The sequence below is a fragment of the Musca domestica genome, unplaced genomic scaffold (genome assembly GCF_030504385.1).
Source record: "Musca domestica strain aabys unplaced genomic scaffold, Musca_domestica.polishedcontigs.V.1.1 4, whole genome shotgun sequence".
Lineage (NCBI taxonomy): Eukaryota > Metazoa > Arthropoda > Insecta > Diptera > Muscidae > Musca > Musca domestica.
Window position 1 is genome coordinate 11,976,289 of NW_026712328.1, and position 20,247 is coordinate 11,996,535.

Consider the following 20,247-nt stretch of genomic DNA (forward strand, 5'->3'; position numbering starts at 1 on the left):
TATGGTTCGGATTTATTAAAAAAAAATAAATATATTTAATTTCATCTTACTTGTTCACATATCTCGAGTGGACCTTTAGTGTCGTCGTTCAAACAAGTTGTTGTACTTGTTTCAAATTCTCGTTCAAGAGTTTTCTTCGTTCCAGGTTCTTCTATTACGTGAGAACGATTAATGGACTTTTCAAGAACCATGTCATCTGGTTCTAGAAACAGGTTATCATTTTGTACGCCACCATAACTTCTTTTTGTTTCTAAATTTGTGTCGCCTTCATAATTCTCAAGTTCCATATCATTTACGCAGTATATTGTTTGTCTAGACAACTTTTGGTTTTCCATATCGATTTTAGGGCGTAATTTGTCCGATGGATCAAGTTGACTAATGTATATAGCATTGTGTGTTTTCTGGCCGACACCGTAGTAACAAGATATCTCATTTTCAGTTATCTTCTGGAATACTGCCGAGTCAGTATATTCAATATCCATGTCGAAACTTCCGAATATTGTTTTTCTTTCGTTAGATGGTTTAGTTATGCTTTTACTGTCGTATTGCGCTTTCTGCGGCTGAAAATTCTCTTCATCAACTCGTATTTTTACAATTTTTTTTGCATCACTTTCTACATCATTATATATTTTTTCTGTTTCCCTGTTGTCCAATATGTCATTGTTACAAACAATTGTGTGAAGAGGTTCATGATTTTGATTTGTATCTTCCGTACAAAATTCTGTAATATTTACATTATCATGTATCTCAGCCAGCTTGTGATATGGGAAAAAACTTTCTATTTCCCTTTAAATAAAAATAAATATTAAAAAACAATTAACACAAATTTGTTGCAGTTATCTTACGCATTGTTTTGGTCATATGATGTTTTCTCAAGTTGCTTTGCTGCCTCCCTTTGAGTTTCCTCAAACATATCTATGTCGTGCATATTATACAATTCTCTTTTGGTGTTGTTACGCGAAGCAGTATCGTCTAATTTAGCATTCGTTAAAAAACTGGTATTGTCTAAAAATTTATCCTCGTAGAGAGAAATTCGCGGATTGGCGCTAATATTTTGATTTACGGTGAATCGACAAGCATTGGATTCAAAAATATCAATTTTTTCTTCGGAAGTAGTTGCATCCATATCTATGTTATCATCAAAAAAAAGGGTTTTCCTGTTCTTGTTAAATTTTCTGTTTTCTAAATTGCTATATTTTGTTTTTCCATCTGTTGTAGGAGTTTTAGAAAACAATTGTATTTTTCCTCCTTCAATATCATCATTAAGTTGTTTTAAGTTGTATGTTTTATATTCAGATGGAATCAATAGAGATGATGAAGACTCCGAAGACAACGACATATTTTTAGTATTGCTTATAGAAAAATTAAGAGAATTATCTAGTCCCTTAGGTTTTACAGCAGCATCAATTGTGGTTGAGACATGATCGGTACATTTATCAGGCGTGGGTTCTTTGCCTTGCTTATTATGATAACGTTCTAATAATCGTGCCTCAAGCCCAACTATATTTTTAGAATGGCTCATAAGTGGCGTACATATTTTTCTCACCACCAGTTTTGGAGGCCCACAATTGTCGAGCAATTTTTTTGTGCTAGTCATATGTCTAGTGATGGGTGTTTTTATTGGTGATATATCTTCGTCCATATCCGTTGATCCACTACCTTTATTGCGTTGGGATACGTGGATTTCTTTGTTGGGACAACTTGTAAGCCCATCTTCATCGATATCTCTTTGTGAATCTGCACAATTTTCATTAGATTCTTGTGAAAGGGACATGCTATCGATCATTCTACTAAAATCCTCCGATGATTTTGCTATACGAGTATTGGTTTTTGTCGTAAGCTGATTGTCAATGTCCATGTAGGAAGTATCGCTAGTGGTGGGTTTTAATTGGTACAATTTCCGTGCATTCAAATGCTCCCTGGATTTAGCAGTGTCAACATCTGTAGTATTTGCTGGATTCATGTTCTCTTTATCGAAATTCAAGTCATTTTGAGTTGTAATATCCATCTCGCCCAAAGTTGTGCAACAGTCAGGTAGAGTGACTTTCACTGGAAACATATTCCCTTTTTTAGTATCCCAGAAAATATTTGACGATTGTTCATTCATGTCTTTCTGAATTGTAATATCCATCTCGTCCACAGTTTTGCAGCTATTATTAAGACCTACTTTCACTGGGAAAATTTCTTTTTTAGAATTCAAGTTAGAATCTGATAAAGAACAATTTGTAGTCATTTCTGGTTGATTTACATCAGATCGTGGTTCCAAAATATCTTCTTCCTAAAATATATATACATTATATATACATTAATTAATGGCAATTATTAAATGACTAACATGATATTAATTTTAAGTATTATTTGCAATTTATTTTCAAAACTGAAATAAGACGTATTTCGATAACATTCATATAAATACATGTGTTCAACTTCTGTAGTAAAAACGGTTCTTTGATTGCATTGTGAGTGATAGAAATTTTCTTTAGCGGATGAAAGTATTAACCAATCAGAATAACATATTAAAGGTTAAAAATAATGGTTAGGAAGCCAAACTCCCCAACCAAACACATTTACAATCCCACGGCAGCGGGTTCTACGATACCGGATTGACCTGAAACAACAAGATCCCAGTTTCGGCCAGCGGCTGCCAACCCAGTATGTACATGTTTGTGTTTGTTCATTTATCTGCATTGGGTGCTCCCACGTATATCCCGGAATGCTTGCTCTGGATTTTATTGGTCCGTTCCGGGATTGAGGAAAACCCCGGACCTTGGTTCTGCTCGGTTTGTCAGAAAGTCATCTACCACACATCTGTTTCGGTGCGATGTAATGGATGCAGAGAATGGGTGCACTTTAAGAACTGTTCCGGATTAAGGCGTTTGCGAGACTACAGCGAAAGGGATTATGTTGCGACTTGCTGCAGTAACGTCGTCCCCAGCGAGTCCACTTCTTCGTCGTCCTCATCAGAGACGTCGTCGGAGTATGGCACTCCACCGCAGTCTCCAGAACAGCAACCAACACCGCAGCACCTAATGCCACATGTTGCTGTTCCAACTCCGGATTGTGCATCATTCTTGCAATTCAATTGCAACGGACTTCGAGGCAAAATAGATGAGATAGTGGAATTTATGAGTCGGATGAATATTAAGATCGCAGCGGTGCATGAAACCAAGCTGAATGAAAATTGCAGCCTTCAACGTTGTTATGGTTACAACGTACTAAGGAAGAATCGCACCAGAAGTGGAGGTGGGGGATTAACGTTCCTGTTACACCATTCTGTTCAGTACAGACCTATCTCGCTTGAGCTAGTCTCTAGTGACCCATACATGGAATGTATGGGGTAGCAGTCAAGTGTGGAACTGCCGAGGTAGAGGTGCTTAATGTGTATATCCCGCCGATTAATAGCTGTGAACCGCGTTATTTGCCTGATATTAGCCCATTATTGGTAGGCAATAACCGATTTCATAACCTCTGAACGCCGCACTTTCCTTAACCATGGGAAAGCTCACTGGCCAGAGTTCAGAGAATTCACCAACAGCAGCTTCAGAGAACTGTCCAACCCTTGTGACGTTCGGTTAGAAGAAAGGATTTTCCGAAACATCATCAAAGCTGCAGCCGCTCGCTATATACCTGCTGTTCGAATACCCGAGATAAGACCAAATTTCCCAGCAGAGGCAGCGGGATTAGCAAACGAACGTGATGATCTCCGTCGTACCAACCCCACTGATACTAGAATCAGTGATTTGACAGTGGAAGTCAACCGGTAGGTACAGGAGCATAAGAGGAAAAAGTGGCAAGACCATCTGAAGTGCTGCAACCTGTAACTGATATGAGTAAGCTGTGGGTAACGGTTAAGTCGCTCTCGAACCCTGGAAAAAAGGATGATAGGACCTCAGTCACTTTTAACCACGTAACGGTGACTGATCCGAAGAGGTGCGCGGAATATTTTAACCGACAATTTGTCGAGCACCCCGAGAGCGATAGGGCGAAGCAAAGAGTACTACGTCGTATCAGATCTCTTCCCGCCGAGGAGGAACCACCACAGTTTACGATGGGTGATGTTGCAAATGTCATCCGTAACGCTAAGTCATCCAAAGCGTTGGGCCCGGACGGAATCTCAATGGTAATGTTGCCAACCACCAGCACGGATTCCGTCCACAACATAGTACCACAACAGCATTACACGCCATTTCCACACATATTAGTAGAGGACTGAACCAGAACAGGCCGTGTGACAGAACAGTGTTGGTAGCCCTTGACCTATCAAAGGCATTTGATACAATCATGCCACACTGTTTGAGGACGTGCAGAGAACTACCCTCCGGCCATGTTTTAAACGTTGGATAATCAACTATATGTGTGGACGCCAGTCGTTCGTGGAATTCCGGAACAAGAAGTCCAAAGCCCGTAGAGTGAAACAGGGAGTTCCCCAAGGTGGGGTGATATCTCCGGAACTGTTTAACCTCTACCTTTCCGGAATTCCTCGCCCTCCAGACGGCATTGAGATCGTAACATATGCGCATGATTGTACGATCATGGCGTCGGGTCCAGTGGTCGATGACATATGCGAAAGGTTGAACCCCTATCTCACGGAGCTTGCCGCATACTTCCACGCGAGAAATATGAAAATATCCGCCACGAAATCAACGGCCACAGTATTTACCACATGGTCTGCGGAGATGAGAACACAGCTGAATGTTCAGGTCGAGGGGAATCTAATACCGACCACGAACTACCCCAAGATTCTTGGAGTCACGTTCGACAGCATGTTCAAGTCGTCCGCACAAGCCACAGCTATCTGCGACAAAATGAAAAGTAGGAACAAGGTCCTCAAGGTGCTAGCCGGCAGCTCTTGGGGTGCGGACAAAGATACCTTGTTGACCTCTTATAACGCGATAGTCGGTCTGTGGTCAGCTATGCGGCTCCAGTGTGGTCTGCGAATACTAGTGCTAGGCAGTGGAAGCATATCCAGACCTGCCAGAACGCTGCCCTGAGAACTGCGACAGGGTGCCTCCTCATGACACCAGTGAACCATCTACATGAGGAGGTGAAAGTCCTTCCCTAACGTCTGCATAATCTTATGCTTTCGTTGCAGTACCTGCTTGGGTGTTACCGTGAGAGTCATCCCAACCATTATATGGTGGATAAATCTCCCCCACCCAGGCGTGTCAGGAAGGACATACATGATCTAGAGAGGGAGGTCCAGAGCCACAAGAGAGAACCTCTAGATCAAGAAGCCTATCAGGCAGGTCTGAGTGGCATTCACACCGATGCAGTCGCGGATGCTATTAGCAGTTATAAAGTGAATGCCGTCCTCGGAGTCCACCCCCATCCATTGCAGCTGAAGAACGTCAGCTGCCTAGACAAACCAGGGTAGTTTTGGCGCAATTACGTTCAGGATGGTGTAGTCGTCTCAATTCGTATTGGGCACGAATTGATGAAGATGTGCGTGACGCCTGCCCGGCGTGCGATACAGGCCCGCACAATACGCTACACCTCTTTAATTGCTCAGCCAAACCTACCCAACTCACTCCAGAAGATCTCTGGCTACAGCCCGTAAAAGTAGCCGAATTTCTAAACCTGGAGCTGGAACCAGATTAGCAGAACGCAAACACATACATATACTACTGCTACAACAACAACAACCAAACACATTTAAATATTTTATTCTTTGAAGGCGGACAAGGTTGTCTGTAGGGTATTAAAATGAGAAAACCAATATATTAACCGGTATTGATGGACCCAATTATCTTCCTTTCGTTCTTTATCGTCTTGTTGTCCATTGGTCACACATTTGAATTATAGTACATGATCTAGAACCTACTTAACAACGAATTCATCTCACTGTAACTCAAAGATGTTGTGGCCAATGGAGAATCTTTCATGATCTTGACATTTACCAATGGCATAAATCTGGTGTCCATCCAATTCGTACGCAAATAATAAACATCTTGAAATGAATAGTATAATTATTGTGCAAACGATGCAAATTATAAACAAATGAAGTTAAACAGTTATGCTTATGTGCTGTACCAGAAGTATTTCTCTTCACAAAGAGAGGCAAATAGAAATCAATTGAGTTTAATTTTCGGTGTATATTTTATCTTTGGGTCATAAGGCACGAATATGCATAGAAGAATTTGGCTTTGAATGAAGAATAACACCTAAATAAATTTAACGATTAACGAAGTTAGACAATAAACATTAACCGGCATTTTAACACAACTTCCCAGTCGGTGCGACGGACCAAATATCATCGCTTTTGTCTTCCATATTATTATCACTAAACCAGCGTGAAATATAACATCGTATTGCATTTATGTTTTTATAAACGAATGTCATCCTAGTAAAAAAAGGATAAATAAATACTAATGTCAAGGACATCTTTAAAAAAAGAAGGCTACCTAAACTTTGCTTATATTCTGCAATTGCACTTCATTTATCATTATAAAGAAACGACGTTGACACCTATTTCGTGGAAGAGAAGATAAACTATGAACAGTCAAATAAGATATTTAACACACTTTAGGACCGACAAATATGTCGACAAGAACAAGTGAAAAGTTCACTGATTTATTTAACGAAATTCTTGCTCTCAGTTAGTTGAAAGATCCTTGCCTGTTTGATATATCTATCAAATTCCTGTCTTAATTTTCTAAAGCAGCCAATAGGTCCCAAATTGTTAAGTGTTTGTTAGATGGGTCAGAATCCAGTAAACTTTTGGCACCACTGGTTTAGATCATTACACTAAAATGTGAAAACCTTTCAACACCATTTCGTCAGCTATACTGAATGTGATATCTTCCGTTCAGCCAACTTACTGGCCTTCCGACATACAAAAACGCACTGTTTATAATTACTCATGTTCGAATTGTCATCGATAATTCCCCAACTATAATTACATTAAGAATATTCAATCCGTATCTCCTCCTATTAATCTATCTATCTACCAAATAAAAATTTAAAAAGTACAAAATGCCAGTTTCGGCCAGCGGTTGTCACCTCAGTGTTGCAGAGACTGGGTGCACTGCAGGAACTGTTCTGGATTAAGTGGTTGCGAGACTACAGCAGAAGAGACTATGTTGCGACGTGATACAGCACGTCTTCGTGGTCCTCTTCTGAGTCTTCGTCAGTCACCCGAATAGCAACCTATACCGGAGCATCTTACACCACATGATGCTGTTCCAACGACTTGCTTGCAATTTAGTTGCAAGTGACTCCGAGACAAAATACATGAGATAGTGGAATATATGATGTGGAGGAATATTTTGAAGCTCAACGAACGTTGTTTTGAGTGTTTGTTTTCTCTTTCGAGACGAGCTTAATGATCTGAAATTTGCAGTGAAAAGGAAAGCCAGACAGACACTATCACACACTCACCACTATGCGACGCGTTTCGCCGTTGGTTAAGCGGCTCATCAGGCATATTTGATGTGGATGATGGCTTACAAGGGCCGTTCTCTGGAAAGTAGTATATATTTCGAACTTATTGCAAATTAGCATATGCGAATTATACACTAGAAACTCTCCAGGTTCGACTCAAGTTCTATTGGCAGATCTTTTTCACAGCAACGTTTTGTTTTGGTTACAATGAACTGAAGAAAGATCTCAAGGATTAGCGTGCCCATTACACAATTAAAGGCCTGTAGCTAGTTTGAGTTAGTCTCTTGTGATCCGTACATAGAATGTGTGGGTGTAGCAGTGAAGCGTGGAACTGCAGAGGTTTTAAATGTGTATTCGGAGACATCATCAAAGCTGCAGTTTCCCAGAAGAGGCATCGGGACTAGCAAATGAGCGTGATAATCTCTGTCATTCCAACCCTACTGATACCAGAATCTGTAAATTGAATGTAGAAGTCAACCGGTTGGTACAGGAACACAAGAGGAGATGTGGTTAGACCATATGAATTGTTGCAACATTGGAACCGAACCCTGGGGAAAAAGATGATATGACCTCTGTCATTTAGCGACGTAATGATGATTGATCCGAAGAGGTGAGCTGAATATTTTAACCGACAATTATTCAAGCACCTCAAGAGCGACAGGGTGACGCGAAAAGTACTACGTCGTGACAGATCTCTTCCCACCGAAAAGACACCGCCACAGTTTATGATGCAAATGTCATAGGAAACGCTAAGTTATCCAAACCGTTGGATCCAAACGGAATATCAATGGTAACGTTGAAACAACTGGACACACCGGAACCTGAGTACCTGACAAAAATTTTCAAATTGTGGCTAACCACTCACATCATTCCAGAAAATGGACCGGGTGGTCCCGCTACTGGAATGAAATTTTAGTTATGTAAACCTCAACAAAATTAAATTTACTTGAGCACGATTAATTGGATGGAATACTTTATTCTAAAGATTACCTAAAATTAAATAGCTCAAATTGTTTTAATACCAAATTTGACAATTAATTACTTAAAATGTGTAGTAGAAACCGCACTTTGTATGGCAAAAAATTATAATAGATATTCATATTGTGCATTGAATACCAAAACTTTTTAATTTTAATGTATATCTGAAAAAAATATCTGTTATTTTTAATCCTATTTTTCAGCCATAGGTTGTAATTTGAGAGTTAGAAACCTAAATAATAAAGCACAGCTGTTAAAAAATATATATCAATCGTTTATAATTTGTGTGTTAGAGTCCCCATAAAGGCAAATAATATCCGTCTGTTTGTCCGCCAATCTGTTAGAATCTTTATAGATCGGTGCATCTGGAAAGAATCCTTGTGTGTTAGAGTCCCCATAGAGGCTATCTGTTAGAATCTCTATAGATCGGTGGATCTGAAATGAATCCTTTCCTTACCAAATTGTAAATTCGATCTACCATTTTGTACCCAAACACCTTTTTGTGAACTTCAATCTAGTAACCGAATACTATCTACTTAGAATTGTCCAACTCCCAGATTGGCTATTGGGCAATGACGTTACTCACTTTTGCATAAAACGGTACCTATGATTTAAATATATTAAAGATTTCGCAAACATTTTCGGAGGATATGAATCCTTTTTTTTACTAAATTTTAAATTCGCTCTGCTACGTACGTAATAAATAAATATCATAACGATATTTATTTATTACGTTGATTTTATCATTTTATATTTGTGATATATTTTATTTTTGATAATTTTATTTCTATATTTCTCTTTCGAGACGATCTAAAATCTGCAGTAAAACGGAAAGCCAGAGAGACACACTCGGCTCATCAGGGATATTTAGTGGGGATGATGATTTTTATGGGCTTATTTTTGGAAGTAGTATTAATTTCAAAGTAATTGGGATATAATATAATATCATAAGTTGGAAAATTCGTTCTTAAAATTACGGGTAATTATGAAATTCGCAACTAAAGACGGTTTGTGTGAATTTGGGATGAAGAAGTTAACTGGACAAATATTTAGTGGTTCTATGCCGTAACCATGCCACAACCTGGTGTACTGCTTTAAACGTTGACTTAATCTGCTAGAAATTTTAAATGTTTGTTTAATTTATTGTCATTTTATATTGAGTAATTTTATTATTTTTCCTGCATAATTGAACTGCATGTCCGTGATTCTTAAATTTAATCTTCTTTGCGTTAATATCATTAAGCCAGCATTGTATTGCATAGAAGTTTTAATTAGGGGCAGGTGTGCCTTTTTTAGCACATCCTCCCGAAACATTCTATTTGTTTCTCCACGGTAATACAATGGAAGCCAAACATTCCCCGTCAATTGAACCGTCATTTTGATTTTCCCAAACCTTTTGTAACGAGCTTTGGTATTTACAATTTGACACTTTTATACATCTTTTGAGCGACATTTAATGGAATGTTTACTTGTGTGATCTATACTCAATTTTTTTACTGCTGGAGATAAAAATTTTATGAATGATCTAAGACTTTGTCTTATTGGGCTTTTTAGGTCTGGGTTTTATTTAATGAAAATAAAAACTATTTATTTCATTTTTCATCCGACGTTTCGTTGGGATTTTCCAACTTCTTCAGGGATATTTTATTTTATTTTACAACAGAAGTGGTAAAATATTTATTTAAGTTTATATTACATTCTTGTTCCTAGCACTAAGTGAAGTAATACTTACAAATAATTTTTTCAAGTTTCTACATTTAGATTTCGTTAAACTAATAACTAAATGTAAAAATAATTAAAATTATTATAAATATCACAGGTATTGCTTAGGTGCTAGAATCACAGATTGTTGGAATACGACTAAAAATTGCTTTATCTTTGTCTTTCTTTCTTTTTTTGCACTCTTTATTTTTTGTTGTATTCTTAAGCTCTCTAATATATATCGTTTGTTCTCATGCTTCTCTTTGTCCAAAATCTTGACGTTTGTGAGATCAGCTGTGTGGCCTTTTTCAACACAATGTTGTGCCAAAGCTGTTGTGTGTTTTCCTTTTTGTATGTCTGTATTGTGTTCTGTTATTCTTATGTTTAAGCTTCGCTTTGCTGTCCCAATATAAACTCGTGACAGAGTGTTAAGGCTTTTTTATTAAATTTGTGGCGGTGTTTATTTTCTGTTGAAGTGGTTGTGTAGAGTGATACTTTATTATTCTTCCTGTTGATGTTGGTTTCATATATCAGTCTGTGTACAACTTTTTGCCATTTCTGTGTATTTTTATGTCCAAGAATGGTAAGCTGATGTTATCTTCAATTTCCAATGTGAATTTGAGTTTATTGTGGTATTTATAAAAATTTCCAAAATTCTTATTTCCTCTCCCTTTTTAATTATTGCGAACATGTCATCGACATATTTCGTCAAAAATATGAATTGGATGGTTTCCTTGTCAAGATCTTCCATTACTTGCATCAAAAGTGTGTCTAGTACAATGTTCGCTATTGTTAGGGCATTCCATATATTTGTGAATATATTTGCCCATCAAATATAAAATAATTATTGTTTTTTAGGCAGAATTGTATAATTTTGAGGAATTTTGGAATTTTTATATATTTTTGGAGAGTTTCCCATTGCGTCATTATGTTATGTTCTAGATAGATTGGTATATTTGTAAATAATGAAACTGCGTCGAATAAAACAAAGATGTCCTCGTCTTCCATATTTATTCTATCTAGTTTTTTCTTTAATTCCACTGAGTTCTTTATAATATTTTTATCTATTATAATATGTTTAAGTATTTATCCTACATTTTTTGAAAGTTTGCATCGAAGAAGAAATTGGACGCAAAGGCATATTTGGCTTGTGTACTTTGGGAAGACCGTATAATCTCGGTGCATTGGAAGCATGTGTTTTTAACGTGAACTTTTCTTGAGCAGTTATGTAATGTTGTTTGTGCAAATCCATGATTATTTTGTTATTCGTTCTTTGTAACTTTTGTGTGGAGTCCATTCTCAAAACTCTGTATGTTGTTTTGTCAGCTAAAAGGGTTTCCATACCATGTTTGTAAGTGTCTCTGTACATAACCACTGTTTTATTTCCTTTGTCAGCTTTTGCGACTATAATTTGGTCTTTGTGTTTTCTTAAAAACTGTTTCGCCTCTTCAAATATTTGGAGAATGAATTTTTCTTTTGGACTAAGTTTAAATGCTCGTCTAAACGTTAAAATTCTATGTGTTATTTTTGATCTTATTATTTCTCCGTTAAGGTTTGGACCCATTGTTCCAAGTCGGCTATCAATTGTACCGCCGAAAATTGTTTTTCATTAATAGGAATTGAAAATTTTGGGCCTAGTGATAACAACCACATACTTTCTTGGCTGAATTCAATATTGGTTTTGTTTCGAAATACCCATGTATTGCCGCCAGCAATTAAAAAAATATTTAGAAAAAAAAAACAATATTTTAATTTTTTTAGACGTCTTGTCAGTCAACGTAGACATATTAGCTATCCCATTGGCACTATTGTTTAAAAAATTCTCTGGAAGAAATTTTACTTAATACCATTACATAAAGTATGTAGTTTATCTGACGCATCCAATTATAGGGACATTCCAAAACTATGTGCATTTCCAAAGCTTTTTCGAATAGCTGATATAATTTCATATAAAGTTGAGCCTATTTCATGTTCTTACAAACAGATTTTAGTAAAGCATAAACATATGTGTTTTTCACGATCTACTCCTTTATCACCTGTGAAATATCTTGTTTGTCTTGGCCTACTAGTCGATACTTAATTATCTTTTAATAATCATATTATTAATAAAGCAAATCAAGTTTTAGGATTCATAAAAGGGTGGGCTAAAGAATTCTCTGATCCGTATTTGTATCACTTGTTCTGCCTATACTAGAACACGCTTCAGTTGCATGAGATACTAATTATGCCATTTACTCTGATAAAATTGAATCGGCGCAAAAACCATGTACCATGGCAAAAACTATGTCTGATTTTTAAATCTATAGATTTTATTGAAGCAGACTAAAATTAATTCGATTACCTACAGTAAAAGGTAGACATATCATGTCCATTAAAATCTTAAATGGTAATGTGTCTTCGGACTCTCCTATTTCTTCTTTTGGAATAAATATTTCATTTACATTAAACAGGTATTATCAGTTTTTTAAACGGGGGAATCTACAAATAGAATGCGTCGTCTAGATCTCAAGTCATTGTATGATATCGTAGATTTTGGTATCAGTATTATGAATAAATTGTTGGCAACCCTGTTGTGATTAGTGTCAAAAAATTGTGGTGCTCCGTGCTTTTGAAAAAAAAATTAAGTTATATGTTTTATTAAATTAATTAATCTGGTAGAAAAGTGTATTAAAGTGTTCAATAGTGATTTTGTAACTCAAAGTGATAATTGGTGTAGTGTTTTAAAATTTTGTTTTGTCTTTTAAAGTAATATTAATTTTTAAATTGTGTAGTTGTAAATTCTCCTTTTATCCTCTTTCTTTTGTTACATTAGCTAATTAGTTGTTGTAACATATCGTCTTGTTTTGTTTGTCATCTCATAGAGTTGCCAACATTTAAAAAAAGAATTTAAAAAAGAATAAAATAAATAAATAAATAAAAAATTCCAGCTACAGATCTAATCTTGAAAAATATAGCTGTATCTTGTGTATTAAAAAATAATAATTATAATTAAAATAAATAATAATTAAAATAAAAAATGTCGTGCCCTTTTGAATTATGTAATATTGTTGCAGAGGATGAATTGTGTGTTACCTGTTGGTTTTGTCTTAATCAATGGCATGCAAAGTGTGCTAGGATTAATGCAAAAGTTGTAGACACAATTAGAAATAATGTTGGTGTTCGTTGGTGTTGTGTGCAATGTAGGAAACTCTCTGCAGACTTTTATAATTTTGTAAAGGATTTGCAGTCGGAATTGACATCGATGAAAAAAGATTTTTCCTCACTATCATTCCGATTCGAGAATTTCTCTACATTGTTTGAGAAATACCAAGAATTAGATGAGTTTGTGTCGTCACCGTCAGTTTCTGGCCAGAAACGCAAAAGGGCTGCGAAAAAGGCACCAACTAAGGGAATGCCTAGTCGCAAAGCAATAGTTTCTGTGGAAAACACTGTTCCACAACCGGTTTCAGTTAATATCACTGAAACAACTGAGACTGGACGTGAACAGTCGTATGCCAGTGTTGTTACACACCCAGTTCCGGTAGATAACAGCGGTATAGGTAAAGGGGTAAATAACAGAGATGGGCATAATGCACTGTATTTTTAGTGCACTGATAATTTCACTATCACTGTTCATTTAGTGGTAGTGCAATTTTTAATTCCACTACCACTAAAAGGTTAGTGGTAGTGAAAAATAAATTGCACTACCACTAACCCTTTAGTGATATTTAAAAAAAAATTGCACTACCACTAAAATTTAGTGGTAGTGAAATTTCAATAGCACTACCACTAAATTTAGTGGTATTTGAAAAAGCTTGCACTAAATTAGTGGTATTTCATAAAAAATAGCACTAAATTAGTGCTATTTAGAAAAGTAATCAAATTTTATGAATATGTACTATATATTCTGGATTGTTGTTCCCTACTCACTTCAATAAACTTCATTATAGCTGGTATAATATTTATATACATAGTGCTTTTTTTGGGTTCGCCAAATTTTAGTGGTAGTGCAAATTTTTTTTGAAAAATCACTAAATTTAGTGGTAGTGCTATTAAAATTTCACTACCACTAAAATTTAGTGGTAGTGCAATTTTTTTTAAATATCACTAAACGGTTAGTGGTAGTGCAATTTATTTTTCACTACCACTAACCCTTTAGTGGTAGTGGAATTAAAAATTGCACTACCACTAATTATTTGATTCTTAGTGCACTAAAAATTTAGTGCAATATGCCCAACCCTGGTAAATAATCCTGAAGTTATGAGTATTGATAGTGAGGTTTCTAAGAAAACCTCCCAATCTACTCGTAACATACAGGAATTATCACTTCCTTCACTTACCACTAGTGATCGTCCCGAGACTGCTACTGGCAAAACTCAACCTGTCCAAAGATCATTATCTATGGCTCCCGCCATGAAAATGATATTTGCAACAAGGTTTGCGCCAGAAACAACGGCCGATGACATAATGTATTACATAAAATCAAAAACTGAGGGAGATTACTTTTTGAGATGCTATAAGCTCCGATCTGCATTTTCTGAAAGTAGATCTTCCTTCAAAATCGTTGTGCCTGAAAGTATTTTTGTACAGTTGATTTTAAAAGAATTTTGGCCTACTAGGGCATTTATTAAAGAATTTGTGGAGAGATCCGATAATTTAGCGCATTTGCCTCTTAGACCAGATTCGGTGCCAAAAAAACTAAATGACTCATTTTCTATTTGCTATCAGAATGTGAGGGGGCTTAATACAAAATTAACCAGTTTATATACTGATAGCATTGGTTTCAATTATAATGTATTGGTTTTCTCCGAAACTTGGTTAAAAACATCTATATTAAATAGTGAAATTTTATGTTCAAAATATCAAATATTTAGAAAAGATCGTGTTTGTAAAAAAGGTGGTGGCGTCCTTATTGCAGTTGATACCAAATATACCACTAATTTAATTGATCTAAATGATTTTCTTGATATAGAATTTGTTGGTGTTTCCATTGAATTGGGCATATCTAAATTGTTTGTAACTTGCTCTTATATTCCCCCTTCATCTTCACTTGACATTTATAATCAGCATTTATCAGCAATAAATTTAATCACTGAAAAAATGAAAGATTCCGATCGCATTCTGATCCTTGGTGATTTTAATATGCCCTCCATTAGGTGGCTTCCAATGCCAGATTCTGAAGCTTTGATTCCTTTGCCATCCGAAATGAACAGTACTCAGTATACATTTGATGTTATAAATAGTTTGTGTGACTTAAATCTTTATCAAATAAACAGTGCGAAAAATTCCCTCGGCAAAATTCTTGATTTGGCGTTTGTAAATATAACGCAGCATTTTGATATATTCAGAATTCCTCCAATATGCACTCCTGAAGATATATACCATCCAACTTTATATATCTCCATGACTCATAGTTATGTAATTGAAGAAAGTCAGTCCGACTCATTTAAAACTGTCCTTAATTACAAAAAAAAACTAATTTTCGAAAATTTAATACCCTCATTTCCTCCGTAAATTGGGCTTCTGTGTGCCTGTGTAACAGCCATAAAGATTTAGAATATGTAATTGATAAATTTTATGATATTTTAAATAGATTTAAACTGGAATGTGTTCCAACCACTAGAGTTAAAAATTCAAATAAATATCCATGGATTACCCCTGAGTTATCAAGTTTAAAGAATTCTAAAAATAAGCTTTTTCGAAAATATAAAAAATTAGGCTTATCAATAGACTACACAAATTACTCTGTTGCCAGATCTAAATATACTTAAGAGTCTCGTAGATGGTATAATCTTTACCTAGACAAGATTAAAATTAATTTTAAATCCAATCCTAAATCTTTTTATGATTTTGTTAATCTAAAACGAAAAGTTTTCTCAAAGCCCTCTGTATTGAAATATAACAACAAAGAATTTGTCACAGGCACAGATATTGCTGAATGTTTCGCAGATTTTTTTGCCACAACCTATTCCAGTACATCTTGCCAAATTAAAGATTCGTATCCTTATAAGTTGTCACAGGCTGATCAAATTTGTATGCCTTTTCTACAACGTCAGGATGTGTACAATAGTCTGCGTAGTTTAAAATCGATTAAATGTCCAGGACCGGATGGCATACCTAATATAATTCTTAAATATTGTTCAGAAACATTAGCACTTCCGTTAACTATATTGTTTAATTATTCACTGAAATTTGGTCACTTTCCTACTTTCTGGAAAAAATCTTATATTATACCTTTACATAAGTCTGGTAGTCTTACTAATGTGTCAAATTATAGAGGAATTGCAAAATTAAGTGCCATACCTAAATTGTTTGAAAAATTAATTACTGCAGTAATTTCACAGAAAATTCAATCTATATTGAGTCCATATCAGCATGGTTTTCGTAGTGGTCTTTCAACTACAACAAATCTTATACAATTTACGTCAACAGTAATAAAAGGATTTGTTCAGCGTAAACAAACTGATACAATTTATACTGATTTTAGTAAAGCTTTTGATAGGGTTAACCATGAACTCCTAATATATAAATTAAATTATATGGGTTTCAACACAAACTTAGTCAAATGGATATCATCTTACTTAAAAGATAGATCACAACTAGTTTTGTTTGAAGGGTATCTATCCAAAACGATTAACGTTCCATCGGGTGTTCCGCAAGGAAGTCACCTTGGACCGGTCCTCTTTCTTTTATTTATCAACGATTTACCTAATTCCATAAATTACTCGAAATTGTTAATGTACGCAGATGATGTTAAATTATTCATTTCCCATAATTGTGATAAACGAGCCAGTTTACTTCAAAACGATTTAGATAGCCTTTTTAAATGGTGCAAGTTAAATTGTATGGAGTTAAATTTAAGCAAATGTAAGCATATTACAATATAATATTGACGGTCATTCATTATCAACTGTAGATTCATTTGTCGATCTAGGCCTCTTGATGGATCCAAAATTAAATTTTAATAGCCATGTAATAACAATGGTAAATAAAGCAAATGGTGTTTTAAGTTTTGTTAAACGGTGGGCCAAAGAATTTTCTGATCCATATATAACAAAACAATTATTTACGTCTCTTGTTAGACCTATATTGGAATATGGTTCTGTTGTATGGGATCCTCAATATGCAATATATTACGATAAAATAGAATCCGTGCAAAAACAATTTCTGCTATTTGCCTTACGAGGTTTACATTGGAATAGTGATTTTGTTTTGCCTTCTTATGCTAGCAGGCTAAAATTAATTAGATTGCCTACACTTAAAAGCAGACGTATTATGTTGAACTCCATGTTTGTACTAAAAATATTAAATGGTTATATACCTTCAGATTTCCTAATCTCATCTATTAGAATTAATGTTCCTTTTAGATCTAGTAGATACTACCAATTATTATATACTGATTTTCACCGCACGAATTATTCAATGGGCGAACCTCTTAATAAAATGTGTGTTGACTTTAATTCTGTGTATTATAATGTAGATTTTTGTATGAGTTTAGAAGTTATTAAATCTAGAATAATTTTAGTTTTAAACAATTAACATACATGTTTTATTATTTGACAAACTAGCTGATGAATTAGATTCTGTAGCTGGTTTTCAATTTCCTACTGAATTCCCATTATGATGCGGATCATGATGTGTACGATCCCTCCGTAAAGGGAGGTCGCCCCCTCGGTCGGCAGGGGTGGGAATGTGAGGCGTGGGAACGTTCGAAAAAAAAAAAAATAATAATAATAAAATATAGAATAATTGTTTTCAAATGAGTAAAAAAAATTTTCACCGGCTAATGAAATATTTTATTTAAAGGCCTACTAATTTTCCACCATGGTACGGATCATGGTGAGTACGGGACCACTACTTATTGGGTAGGTCGCCCCCACGGTCGGTTGGGGTGGGAAAGAGTGGCGTTGGGAACGATTGAAAAAAAAAACAAAAGAAACAACAAAACTATTCTTCTACATGTAAGTCGTGTGAAAATATATCTGTAAATGCCGAAATCTAAATTCTGGAAAAATATTGGCTACAATCATCAAGGTAACGAATATCAGGAGGATAGGGGCTAAAGAAAAATGTTGACTTATAAAGAAGAACTCATTACGAAATACAAATGCTGAATTTTTAGTATGTGGCTAAAATAGTCAAAATACCAAATATTGGGAAGTACCTCTATATGGGGGCCATAGAAAAACGTGGACCTATATAAGCAAAGCTCTGCAAAAAAGTAAAACATGTTATGAACTCTAAATTCCGAATTTTAAACTTTTCCGTTAGGATGTGAGTCAAAAATATCGAGAGGTACAGTTATATGGGACTATACGAAAACGTTGACTATATGGCTCATCTTCGAGCTTGACCTGACTGCATACAAAAGGCAATTCTATGCAACATTTTAGCTACCTATCACATGCCGTTTGAACTCTAGCGTGCTTACAACAAACAGACGAACGGACATAGCTAAATCTATTTAGAATTTTACTCTGATGAAAAAATACGTGCTTTGTTTGAAATGATTAGAATTTTACACTGATCAAGAATATATATACTTTGTTGGGTCTAAAATTATTATTTCGATGAGTTGTAAATGGAATAACACATTTAATAAACCCTGCATACTATGTATGTGGAGGGTATAAAAACATATCAAGGTGAACATATGATATTTGAATTGAGGTGCTTTGGATCTCGATTTCCATTATGACTACACTTGCTGGAAGATTGCTGAACGCTTTTTAGGCGTTTGTGTTATCACCAAAATTAAAAATATTCAGTAATGGCCAAAATGCCAAATAATTGGTAGAAATTGGACAAATGAAATTAAGGGGAAAGTGAAGTCCAGAATCTACTGTATTGAAATTCCAAAAATATTTAAGTCCAATGTATAACAATTATCTCTATGAAAAAATTTATAACGTTTGCTGGGCAACAACTTTTATATTACATTTGATAATAAAAACACTTACTTGAGGAAGATCAATTTTTTTTTCGGTTGAATTCGCTTCTTTTCCAACACGTAAATCTTTAAGATCGTCCATGAAGTCGATTGTACGCTCACCATACACTTTGCATCGCAAATTTGGCAATTCAAAAAACTCATTCTCATATAGAGAAAAGCTGTTAATATTACTTTGATTTGAGTTTGATAAATTGCAATGTGACACATTCTTTTTCGGTTTTGAAAAATATTGTCTTTCGTTCTCAAATAGAGTAATATCAACGCTGTTTTCAATGCACAAAGTATTGTTCGACAAGGGCTTATTGATTAAATACTTTAGTGTATTGTCGTTTACATTTTGCGTTGATTCGTCGCAATTTTCGCCAAACAATTCTTCTGGCCTTGAAAATGTCGATTTTTGTGGGTTTTGTATATTTGGGTTGGCGGCATTTTCAAATTCTGGTACTTTTCCATCCATTTCCTCTACATTTATATGGTCCGATACTTCGTACGAATTGTCCCAAGTTTTAGGTTCCTTTTCCACATGAAACTCCCTAAGAATAACTTGTTAGCTCAATGTGTTTTATTAAAAAAAAAAAAAATACCTGACTAAACGTTTTCCACTGAAACTGATTCTTCTCTTCAGGCGTGGTGTCACAGCTGAGGCTCCGTTTTCATCATCTTTCGGAATGTATTTTCGTAGCTATAACCACAAAATAAAGTGAATTGTTGTAAACCGAATTAAAACATATTACTTACAGAACTTCTTCGTTTTTTTAAATCCATTGTTATTTGTTTAATTTATACAAAAAATTCCAAATAGAGATGCTGCCGCGTTCAAATGTTTAAAATTTCACGACACTGCTTGTATTGGCTGCTTTGAACATCGATAATAATAAATAGTAGTAATCGGAAATGTGCAATAATACCATGTTCTCATGGACATTTCAACTAATTTTCGATCTCACAACGTTACCTAAAATTCGACGTAGCGTACACAAATATTCAACTTCCCCACTATGGTAAAACGTTACGTTAGTGAACATTTATATGTATGCGTCACATCTTGATGCATCAAGCATCAGAATTTTTTAATTTTTCTCGTGCATCAGAATTTTTTAATTTTTCTCGTGCATGACGCTCGATTTTGACGGGTGCGCGGTGGAGGGATCATGCATATTCTGTCGGTGCATACAGATGTCGGATACTGAAAAAATGTTTTTGGGTGTTGAAGTCGGTTTATTAAGAAAATCAATATGAAGTATCGATGCCGAAAT

At 35.3% G+C, this 20,247-nt stretch overlaps 1 protein-coding gene across 2 annotated transcripts in view; it reads right to left on the reverse strand.

Moving 5' to 3' along the window:
- The window catches only part of LOC101887934 (uncharacterized), a 50,947-nt gene extending 31,067 nt beyond the window's left edge, over positions 1-19,880 (reverse strand). For both annotated transcript variants that reach the window (XM_059126898.1, XM_059126896.1), the window contains exons 1-5: positions 19,730-19,880; positions 19,576-19,673; positions 18,999-19,524; positions 846-2,278; positions 51-786 (exon numbers count right to left, since the gene is read on the reverse strand). In XM_059126898.1, the coding sequence (XP_058982881.1) occupies positions 51-786; positions 846-2,278; positions 18,999-19,524; positions 19,576-19,673; positions 19,730-19,756 (2,820 nt within the window). In that variant the 5' untranslated portion in view covers positions 19,757-19,880. The remainder of the gene's footprint in view (positions 1-50; positions 787-845; positions 2,279-18,998; positions 19,525-19,575; positions 19,674-19,729) is intronic.
- Positions 19,881-20,247: the final 367 nt, after the last annotated feature.